Source organism: Ictidomys tridecemlineatus, chromosome 5 (assembly GCF_052094955.1).
Source record: "Ictidomys tridecemlineatus isolate mIctTri1 chromosome 5, mIctTri1.hap1, whole genome shotgun sequence".
In the NCBI taxonomy this organism is placed as follows: domain Eukaryota; kingdom Metazoa; phylum Chordata; class Mammalia; order Rodentia; family Sciuridae; genus Ictidomys; species Ictidomys tridecemlineatus.
In genome coordinates this window covers 56,491,805-56,504,125 of record NC_135481.1, presented here as the reverse complement: position 1 = coordinate 56,504,125, position 12,321 = coordinate 56,491,805, and the positions used below count along the sequence as shown (strand labels likewise).

General features: G+C 32.4%; 1 protein-coding gene across 3 annotated transcripts in view; it reads right to left on the bottom strand.

Annotated features, from left to right (window-relative positions):
- Positions 1 to 12,321, bottom strand: part of Slc38a6 (solute carrier family 38 member 6) — a 55,959-nt gene that overhangs the window by 20,195 nt on the left and 23,443 nt on the right. For all 3 annotated transcript variants that reach the window (XM_013357469.4, XM_005322771.4, XM_078050014.1), the window contains 2 exons: positions 12,190 to 12,229; positions 2,819 to 2,897 (listed from right to left, as the gene is read on the bottom strand). In XM_013357469.4, the coding sequence (XP_013212923.1) occupies positions 2,819 to 2,897; positions 12,190 to 12,229 (119 nt within the window). The remainder of the gene's footprint in view (positions 1 to 2,818; positions 2,898 to 12,189; positions 12,230 to 12,321) is intronic.

The window sequence follows — 12,321 nt, the reverse complement described above, 5'->3', positions numbered from 1 at the left end:
AGCCATAGATTTAAAGAATATAAGTTATTCTAAAAAAAAAGATATATCATGAAAATTCAGTGTAAGTATTTATAGACCCTCATCGTTACACAAAATACATGTATGAAGATGTGAATTTGGTGTCAACATGTCTTATATATAGAGATATGATAAATTGTGGTATAAAGGTGTATTAAGAATTGAAAGGCAATAATAATAATAATAATTATAATAATAAGAGAGCTCATGTAAAAAAATTTTTAAAGAAGTATTTATAGCTTCTGATTTTTAATAGTAATTTTTGAAATTAGAATATAATGAGTATAAAATTCTATAAATGTTTATGTCATAAGGTTATGCCAAGCCCACAGATAACCCAGAAATAAGTATGCCTGAAAGATCTTCATTGGAATTTATAGTAAGTCAAAACCTAAAATAAAATCCTATCAATATCATATTGACCTCATAGAAAAAAATACTGCTATTTAACTCTATCTAGAAATAAACTGCCCTAAAAGATAGTAAAGTCGACTATATTTGCTTAAACTATTTTTACACATTAACCTTTGAAAATTTTGGTGTCTTTTAACCAATTAATATAGTCACTTATTAAGTGTTTCAAGACTTTGAAATTCAAAATAAGTGAATATTTATTATGGCGAAAACAACATGAGGTCATTAAGTGCAATTTTAAACATAAAAGAGATGATGCAAACTAGCCACAGTATTTTGAAGTATACATTTTTTGAAAAACCTGTTTCTGACACAAATATAACATTTTAACTAATTTTTTACTTATATGAGTGAGGAGAAATAAATTTTAATTTTTAAAACAAAAATTTAAAACAAACCGGAAAAAAACCAATAATGTAAATAGCAATTGATTTAAAATGAAGTTGATAAAAAGGTCAGTTTAGAGATAGAAGACCTAAGATTCAAATAGTTCTTCCACATAGTACTTTGTTTCTAAAACTACATTTCTCTTTCCATAAAGACGTATGACAATAAAAATATAAATAGAAGTCACAAAATTCAGGACCAAAAAAAAAAAAAAAAGGAAAACAGACAACTATTAGGATTAACATAGATTAATGATACATTCAAATTTGACTGAGCTTCCTGGCAGTTTGAGCAAAAAGAGAAAGAACATCTTCAATACAGTTACTATCAATGAAATTTCTTAATTCTCCACATTTACGCTATATTATATGCTTAAAGGCATGTATTTGTACAATATCTTATTTCACAATAATTTTTGTTAAGGCAATATTGGTAACCCAATGACACCAGGTAAAGAAATCTAAGGCTCAAAGTTAGGTAACATGGTCAAAAGAAGTTAAACGCCTGAGGTTATTAATATGAAATGAATAGAACATGCTTCATTCCTCTTGGTTGCGCATTCTTCGTTCTACTTCATGTTGCCTTGAATTCTTAGCTTTATATTATCAAATAAATTTCTCACATAGAATTTGAATATTGGAAGCTATCCTCAGTATTCTTACAAGCAAATACAAAAGTGAATTTCAAATAACTATTTCTTATTTAAATCAGTTATCAAACTAAGCATAAAATCAAAATGTAATGATATAAAGCTGAAGATAAATCAAGGTCATTGTATCAGATGTGACAATGAATGTGTACACCTCATAAACTATAAAGTACTCTAGAAGGACATTATCTTCTTATGATGAGAAAATATTAAGGGTTTTTATGACCTTTTTTCCAACCACTTTTTCTTGATGATTCCTATTCAGATCTAAAGCAAAAACACCCTCCTTAAACACCCTCCTTACCAATATGTATCTTCATTTGTCTAAGTAGAATTCCTTAATGGAAACTATGTTGTCAAAGCTGAAAATTAAATTTTGAAAACATTCCCTGCAATTACTGGGGCAAAACAACCAAATAGGGCTGGGGATGTGGCTCAAGCGGTAGCATGCTCGCCTGGCGGGTTCGATCCTCAGCACCACATACAAAACAAACAAACAAACAAACAAACATGTTGTGTCAGCCGAAAACTAAAAAATAAATACTAAAAACAAAACAAAACAAAAAACCAACCAAATATATAAACCTAAAAGCTTGCTGAGTTTTATGTAGTGATTTGAAAACTGTATAAAATAACTTGACAATGAAAAGAATTTATTCTGTCTTTTCAAGTTCATTTTTCAAAAAAAAAATCTTGTTCTATATAAGGAAAGGGAAAGCATAATTAATTTTGTTTTTTTCCCCATAAAAATGAGATACATCAATATAGTCTATAGGACTCAGACATTTTTAAATAAAGGAGAAAGTATATTGTGTTTTGGTGTTACTCGCATTAATGTCAAAAAACAGAAAATGAAATAAGTCCTTATAAACAATTTTTTAATCATGCTGTATAATAGAAATCTCACACAGATATATTTGTAACTTCACATTCTTTGTTACTGTGATTTGTTGAGAAGTGACAGCAGAATTTTTCACTTTTTCGTGTTTAAGACCTTTATTATCAGTACTTTTAATCTCCTCCTTGCCCCCACCCCAATCTTTCATATCCTCAGAAATTTCTCCTTCACTCTTCTCCAAGAGTTCTCTCTGACCGGTCTTGTCCTCTCTCACACCCTGAAGGAATGCAAGGGCTTATTTGGTGCTTCACCAAATACACTACTGAGCTTTGTACGCAGTGGGTAATCACAAAAATATATGCAGAGTGTTTTCTCCTTTATTACTATCTACCCCACCTAATCTACAAATGTCTAAATGACAAGGAATACATTTGTTTACCTTGGCACTACAGCTTAATAAATATTTATTGAATTAATAAATGAATGGACACAATGCGAAATATTTGTCTTACCCACTATAGTCTCCGGTCAAAAATTCTGAAATAGCAGCAGGAAGCTCTGTTTTAATAATTAAAAGATAAGATGACATAGCTGCAAAAAACAAAAAAGAATTTCTATTAAAATTCCATAATTTTTAACCATTTAAAGAGTAATCTCTCCAGGAACACAGATGTCCATTAGAGATAGGATGACATATGAAAGACTACTTCATAAGGTACCATCCCAAAGACATATATACCAGGAACAGAGATAAGTAATTTTGTAGAGAAGAATAATTGGGTAAGTACATTAAGTATCCTTTGTTTATATTTCAAATCTAGAGGAAAAAATTTAGATAAAAGGATCTTGATTATAGATCACTTTATAAACAAAATTTTGTTTGAAGTTTTGCAAAAACTCTCTTACACATTATTTCCCATCTAAGGCATCAGAGGTTAGTTTAGTAACTGACATAGAAACAGAAGTTTAACAAGTAGGCCAATAACTTTGATAATTTTTCCTTTGTTACTAGGGAGAAACACCCTTCCAACAAGTCTGGTTCCCTCTCTCACTTGCTCTTCCTCTATTTGCTACCCACCCCCACACTATGGACACAAGTTATTATAAGGCAAATATAGAACAATCAATTATATTCAAAATTGTCCTCTGAAACAGATTAGAAAGATCCACTAGAAAGCATTACGTAAACTAAAGTTATAGAATCCCCAATTTTTACTCCACTTTTACTCATCTGCATTATGTAATCAGAACCTGAAGCTAGTAATAGTTCTCACATTTTATCTGACAGGATCCAAGAAATAACTAGTTTTTATATACTTTAATAATTATATTATTGCTGATATAGCCATAAAAACAAATTCTATGAACCTTCCATTATTAACATGGCTACAGAATACAGAACTCATTTATCTACAAATTCTTAAGTTTAAGCTTAAATAATTAAGTATAAAAAATGTGGATGATTTGGAGTTAGAACCTCAGTTTAACAGAGCAAGAATCTCTCTTCCCTCAGAGATTAAGAATATGTTTTAAAAAAAATAGCTAATGAGGAAATGTTCATGAAGAAGAAAGAGTGTACTCTGTGTGCACATTAATTTTATTACTTATTTAGATTTCAGGAAACATTTCACTTTCTCCTTGGACCTATAAAAACCAAGAACACAAATGAATGCCAAGTCTGAATGATAAAAATCTGGGGAAAATTTGATGAGAAGCTTCAATAGTTTAAGAAGAATGTGCATTTCTCAATTAATCTATTAGAAAACTAGCTGAATTTCTCCATGATTACAATGCCATGCGACCACTTTAACTTTAAAAAAAGGACTCCCATTAGTTTGTATGTGAATCTGTATGAAGATAGACTATCATTCACATTTTTTAAAGTAAAATAACATGCATCTATGGCAAAGTAAAATTTAGAATAGTTAAATAAATAATCACTTCTTTATAATAAAAATATGCATATACATATTTTTCAGTTCATGGGTGTTTCTTTTTCCCCAGAAGAAATGCAGCTGATGATTAAAACCTACTAAGATGTTTCTTCAAACTCTTTTACTTTAGGATACTACAACTGATTAGATGTGAAAACGTGTTCTAAGTTATTCATATTCTCATAATGAAAAATGTCTTCAATTCAGTACAGAACAGAAGCAAGGTTTATATTAACCTCCTCCACTAAAGGATTTGGAGTCTCTACCATATTTTATCTATTTCAAAGAACTATACACATGTGGTGCAATGATAAAAATCATGAGTTGATTTTTTCCAAAACTATCCTAAAACTAGAAAGAGAGAGAGATTGGAAGAGAGAGAAAGAGACAGATATTCAAACAAGGAATGCAGACTTCCAACACAACGTAATTTATGATCTGCCCATCAGTCTTTCTTGCTTGGATTAATCCAACACCACATGCATTTCTAAAGTTTCAGACATTCATCTCTTTCAGTAATTTTCTACTATTTCTTTTGGATCTTTCATTGTAAAAAGCTTCAATGAATATGAGATCAGATTTCTTTCTAATATACAATCTGTCATTCTTTCCAGAATTTCTATTAGCCCCTGGCTAATCATTTGATCACTTTTATCCTCTGTTGTAGCCTTAACTCTTTGGCTTTCAAATGGGAGTCCTGTTTCATTAGATTCCAGTCTGAAGAATCATGTATATTTTAAGAAATATGAACTCACCAAACACATGTTTCTCTCTCTCTCTCTCTCTCTCTCTCTCTCTCTCTCTCTCTCTCAAAAAAAAAAAAAGACTTCAGCTTACAAGACACGAATATAGTAAAACACGCAAATTACTGCTTCTTTCTTAGAGAATGCTGGCATATGTTTTAAAAGCTACAAAACCACAGAGCTTACCATGGGGGGAAAAACCCTACTGATTAAGCAAGTAAAACAAAGAAAGACACTACTCTATTCACTGTCAAAATTATTTTTTCTTAACCACAAATAAACTTTCATGCAAGGACTAGTACCTTAACATATTATATTACATATAATACAGAGAAGAAACAAAAAAGATTACCAAATGCACATAAGGTTAGGAAATACATCTTAACTGCATCCACATAAAAAGAACAATCTGTTCAATAAAATGAGCTGGAAAAGTTTCAGAGATATAATACCAATTGGAAAGTTCATATATCCATTGTTTTTAACCAAAAGGTTCACCAGGTCTAATAGCTGGTTGCCATATCTTTTGTCTCATGTCTTTTATTAATAGCATAAGGAAATGTTTAAAGACTTATCTTAGAGACAGGTCATAAGCAAGAATTTGTAAATGATTATTGCTGACATCAATACACAGTGTAGACTCCCTAGTACAAGACACAACATGTTGTAGTCCAAATTAATGGCTGTAACAGGGTCATCCATAAGCACCACAGTTATGGTTAAGTAGTTCTGAACTCCATATCACCAAAGCCAGTATTAGTGCTAGAAGATATACCTTGATGACAGTTACTCAGCCATTACAAATCATTTAGTTTCACCACATTAACTAAATAGATATTCTTTTGTCTTTCATTTTACACATAGCTAATAGAACTCATTTCACAGAAACTGCCCTGAGAAGGAAATTTAAAAATCTGTCAACTAATCAAAACACAGAAATTGAAAGCATTCTTTAAAAATCACGTGGAGAAACAACTGCTACATTAATAAAGGACTAAAATAGGGTAAAATTAGATTAGGCTATAGTAAGTAGTAAGGTATTAATATTGGTTGACTTAATCATAAAAAGAAACACATGAGCTGAGCCATGAAAGGTTGAGGGAAGAGATGCAGGAAAAAAGTGGAAGGGGCTCAGCAGGGACATCCAAGAGAATAGCCAAACTTTTTGAATTCTGGATGCCTATTAAATGCCTGGCAGTATTCTAAATGATACAGAAGTTGCTTCCTCGTTAACTTTCACACATACCTCAGAAGTAGATATTATTTATTTCACAGATAAAGATATAACAGCACAAAAAAGCAATAATATTTAAGCTAGTGATAGCTGGTGTCTCAAGTTTCTTGGCTTGAGAAACTTGCTTAATTAGTATGATATGAGCAAGTGCAGGAGAAAAGTGAAGCAATCAGCCAAAGTATAGCAAAAATGAAGAAAGTCTATCAAAAGGACCATTCTCCAGAATTCCTTTTGAATTCTTTTCATTAGCACTTAAACAACAAACTGCTGAGTTTAATAGTGGTTCAAAGAAAATAAAGATGAATGACATTAGTCAGAAGCTTTATCTACACTATAATTTTCATTTCACCTTGAGATGTATTTTCAACTTTGTAGCTGGTTTGGCAAAGTGATTAGTTCAAAATTCACTGTTTCATCACAGGACTTTATTGCATCTACCACCATGAGCGGACTGCGTACACAGCTATGATTATAGTTCTGAAGTTTCCTATTGTCATATATTTGAGATTTAATACTGCTTGGAAATCTAAAAAAATCAAAACAAAAATCAATCCCTCTGACCCCAAACTCCATACTCTTAGAGACTATTTTTTCACCAGCACTCTGAAAATGCTTTTCAATTTGTCACTAGTTAAACATACAACCTTAAGAAAGGAAAGACTTATTGAGCTTGGACCTAAGAAATCATTAGTTTACAAAGATAATTATTCATTTTGTTAAACAGTTAAAATACATGTGTGAAGAAAGGATTACTTACAGCTGTTTTAAAAATAGAATTATGTTTTCAGCACTTGGGGGGAGTTCAGCAACTTCTTACAAGGATTAGTCAGTCAGCCCTAAACAAACAGATGTACTATGGGAGGAAATAATAAGTTTGCCTTTCCATAAGAGACATCATTTTATTTCAAACTTATTTTTAGTCATGGATAATAATGGGTTTATTCAACATGTCTTATTAACCTGGTGCTTCCACTAAATGTAGAAATACCACTGAAATTCTATCCTCACTTAAACCATATACAATTTCTCTGTTTGTAAAATATTTTTAAAATAAATACGAAAACAATGTCATTTCCCTAATTTGCACAAAATGTAAATCGAAATATATGATGGAAAGTATTCCTCCACAACCTTAAAAAATACTTTGTTTTATCATGTATCAAGACCTTAAATTTAAATAGAAAGTGATCAGAAAACCTACTATTTTGAAAATCTCATAAACTTCAAAAGAAACCATTACTTGGGCTGAGATTGTGGCTCAGCGGTGGAGCGCTCGCCTAGCACAGGCTGGGCGGGACCCGGGTTCGATTCTCAGCATCACATAAAAATAAAGGCATTGTGTTGTGTCCATCTACACCTAAAAAATAAATGTATTATTTTTTTAAAGAAACCATTACTAAGAAATACACTGTTTTGTAAGCCTCTTTAAAATAACATGTTATTAGTAAATTTTGTCAAAGGAAGTAATTTCGAAAAAGACTTTCCTTCCAAATTTCCTGTACTTCTATTTTGAGTCAGTGTTTTCTAGAATTTTGCACAATTCTGCCCCAGCCGACCCAAAGTTGCAGTTTGACTACGGATAAACTGACCAGCAGATGGCGATGTAACAGCGTTTAACATTCTCCCAGGAGCCACTCAAACTTCCATGTTCTGAGTTGGGCAAAATAAGAAATAAGAAATAATACAAATTGACTTCACTTTTATCATGTACCTATAAGAATTAATAAGACTTTCTCTGGCTTAACTATAATGAAATGGGGTTTACTGTTTCATTTCTAGTGATCTTTTAGTCTACTAAATAGTCTTTCTCATGAGTTAAATTGAATATGAAAGTAAATACTTACCTTAATTTTTAGGAAAAGAATCAATGCAACATAGTAAGAGAAACTATCTTGAAACTACCTACACTTATTTTCTGCTACAATTCTTAATCCTTTTATGGTTAGCTAATCAAATTCAAACTCTCTAAATCAGGATTCTCTTGCCGAACCACAGCATTCAATATTAAAATTTCCAGACACCTCTTTTCTGACTCTGTCCTGGCAGCAATGGCTCTCAGCAAATGCTACTCCAGTTTCTGCAAAAACAGGCTGCAGAGGGTTACCTCTGGAAATGGCCTACTTCAGGGCCCTAATTTGTTACTGTTGAGAGGAGATCAGGAATCACTTTTAAGCAATATTTTTCCATACGGGTATTCATTTTCCAAAGGCAAAGCTTCTTATAATCCTAAAATAAGGGTTCTAAATTTAATGAGTTGCATTTTTTTCCATTGTAGAATTTAAAGATTATTGACAACAGTTGATTTTTTTCAATCAATTTGTAAGGTCTCATAAGGGCCCTGTGACTAATACTTGGTGCCTGATTGATCTTGGGGGATTGAGATTTTCTGTGAAGCTCTGACAGTAGATTCTTCCTGAAAGAAACTATATGCTCACTTATATACTCTGTGGTCTTTTCTTCCTGGACAATCAATCATTTCACTTTTTCCTCCAAGGGATACTAAGCTGGATCACTAGCTTTCCCCTCTCTCTCTTTGTCTTTTATTTCTTGCTTTCTTCTTATAATAAATACTACTTACTGAATGCCAACTATGTACTAGTAGTTAGGATATAAATAAATTAGTAAATTACTTTTATTTATGAAATATGGAAATAGAGGGAATAACTGGGCCTTTGCTAAAAAATCATTGCAACAAAGATTGACAAAGAGCAATTTATCATGATTTTTGCCTTTTAAGGCCTATCCCATAATTTTTTTTCATAAATTCACCAAGGGCCTCATATACTAAGAAGAATAAGAAACATGTTACAAAGGATAAGAGTTAGGAAGCATTAATCTAAGATATTATCACTTAATTGAAAATGAAGATGCCTCCTCATTGACTGTTCCTGCATTAAAATGTTAATGCCTGAATTAATATGCCTCCCAGTGCCAAATTAGAATCCCAATGTTTATAAGAAGGGATTCTAAGCTCCATACTTTTCACCCCCAATAATTTAACGAAGAGAAGAGTGAATGAGTTCCTTCAGACACACACCTATCCAATGGCAGAGACTGGAGTACACAGAATTCAAGGTACTTCACTTTTAACCCAGTGCTCTGCCCATAAGAGTAAGCTTCAGATTCCATTATAATAAAAGAATATTGCATATCTGTCTAAAAATAAGAAAACTTTGTAAAAATATGTTTTTGATTATTATTCAGTGGGCTTTCAATAAATAAACTTAAATGATGTGAAGAAAATAATGAGGTTCATCCTAGAAACTAAATAATGCCAGGCGTGATGGCACAGGCCTGTAATCCCAGAGGCTTGGGAAGCCGAAGCAGGAGGATCATGAATTCAAAGCCAGCCTCAGCAAAGGCAAGGTGCTAAGCAACTCAGTGAGACCCTGTCTCCAAATAAAATACAAAATAGAGCTGGGGGTGTGGCTCAGTGGTCAAGTACCCCTGAGTTCAATTCCCCGTACCACCACCTCTTCTCCCCACAAAATTACGACGACTGCTTCTAAATTTTTTTCAAAAAATTCTAAAATAAGCAAATCAACTAACTTGGAATTTGGAAAACTGATGATTTATATACCATCAAATTCAAGATTTTGAATTTGAACATTCTGTCAACTGACCAAGCCAGTTCTGTTTGAATGTTTTCAGGAATAAGAACACCTTAAAGGAGTATAGGTCAACCCTATTATCACACAGTTTAATTATAAGGGTATTTGCTATGGTCTGAATGCTTTCTATAAAGCTTATGTTTTAGAAACTTAATCCAAAATACAACAGTGTTGGGAGGTGGGGTCGAGTGAGAGGTGTTTAGGTCAGAAAGGTTCCATTCTCATGAATGATTTAGGTACATTGTAAAAGGGCTTAAGCCTACAAGTTTGATGTACCTCACCACTGTGATACCTTCACCTAGCAATAGGGTCCTCACCAGATGTGGCCCTTCAATCTTGGACTTCAGAGCCTCCAAAGCCAAAAAAGTTTCTGTTCACTTTAAATTACCCAGTCTGAGATATTCTGCTAAAGGAACACCAAACAGACTAAGATAGATTTCTAGATGAATCAACTACTCTGTAGATGTCTATTAGAACCAGTTTTGCCCTCTCTTTTTCATTATTTCATTTTAGCCTTTCAAATATGTGAAGCTGGTGATATATATAACATTTCCCTTTTTTCTTCTTGATAAATATATTCAAAATATTAGAAAGTACTTGGAGATAGCTCATACAAATCATTTTGGCTCCATTCAGTTCAAGAAAGGTTTATCAGGTTCCAGTATTGTGCTGGTTGCTGAGAGAAGAAAGAGAAAATGATACACAATCCTTGCCTTGGAGGAGATTACGTGAAGGAGAGAAGCATATTCGGAGATGTCAATCTAATAATAGCAAGTGCCAAATTAAAGTCATGTCTAAACAAGATTATGAAACAAGAAAGAGACCAGCTGGAATACACAGAAAGATATAAAATGGGCATTGTGGCAAGGTCATGAATTTGGAACCAAATTCCTAAACTGAAAATTCTACATAATTTGTTAAATAATGATTCAACCTAATCTAAACTGCCCCTATAAAAATTCCTAAAGAAAGAGACGAGTTTTCTTGATTTCTAGAGAGAAGTATAAAGTAGTGTGTGTTAGAAGAAGATAATTTGGTATGACATCTAAGAAAGCATTCTTCTCACTATTTTTTTTCATGAAATTCAAATAATTAAATCATTCAGATTCAGGATTCAAAAACAATAGAAAACACAATTCATTAATGGAATGTTAATTTTTTTCTTGACTAAGAAACTCATGAAAATATAATTAGATTGAACAATATTTAATGTGAAATAACTCAGATCTCTTCAATTAAACTTTACTAAGCTGTCATCTTAAAATATTTTAAACTGTTACTTATAAAGGGTAAGATTCAATTCATTTGAGCCCAGCACAGTGACCCATGCCTATAACCCCAGCAACTCGGGAGGCTGAGGCAGGAGGATTGCAAATTCAAACCCAGCCTCGGCAAATTAGTGAGGCCCTAAGTAACTCAGTGAGACCATGTCTCTAAATAAAATACAAAAAAGGGCTGGGGATGTGGCTCAGTGATCGAGCACTACTGGATTCACTCCCTAGTACTACACACACACATACACACACAAAAAAAACCCAAACCAAAACAACAACAACAAAAAAACTCACACAAAAACAAACTTCCTTTGACCATATAATCTTGTATAAGATACAAATCCATGTCAACCTTCCCTATGAATTGTCTTTTTACATTAATGACATTTATTTAGCATCCCAGTCAATGATAAAAGAAAATTAAGACACTGTTCAGCTCTCTATACAACCTCATTCCGACATACATACATGACTCCTATATTTTGAATTTAAATGTTTAATACATTCAGTCAACTACCTATAATTAATAGTAATTTTTATCTCTACATAGTTCTCAAAATTGGAATCATTTATAGAATCAGTTTTAATAGAAATTAAAGATAAATGTGAGAATCTTTTGATTTGTTTCAAATTTATTTCTTAAACCACTTGATCATTTTTAATTTCTTAATTACAATGAGACAACTAATTGTTCACAGCTCAGAGAACACCAGTCACTATAAAGTACTGCCTGCCAATGGGGGTCCATTATGAGAGGATAAAAGTGAGAGGAAATATTTTGGAATTGTCTGGAAAGTTTTTCCAAAGTGTATCCCATCACTATCACAACCACAGAAAGCCAATGTTTAAGAGATGTGTCACAGACTTTATAAGAAGAATGCAATCAAGGTTTAGCTAGAACTGAAGTTAGAAGCCTTGTGACAAGCACTGCTAAAAAGGATTCTCATTAGGCCAATGCTCAGGGCTTCCGTAGATACTTCCCTCTACACATCACTTTCCCAGTTAGATGTTTAGTGAGGCAAGCACCCAAAGAGACAATTATTTCTATCACTTATGTGCAATAAGTGGTACACTTTCAATTGCTTACCTCCAATATTCTGAATTATTATGGTGCCTGCCACCACCACCTATAAAAGAAAAAAATGTATTCAGAAGATAAAAGGGGAAACTATGTAAAATAATTAGTATTTTATTAAAATCCAAAAACTAATACTATAAA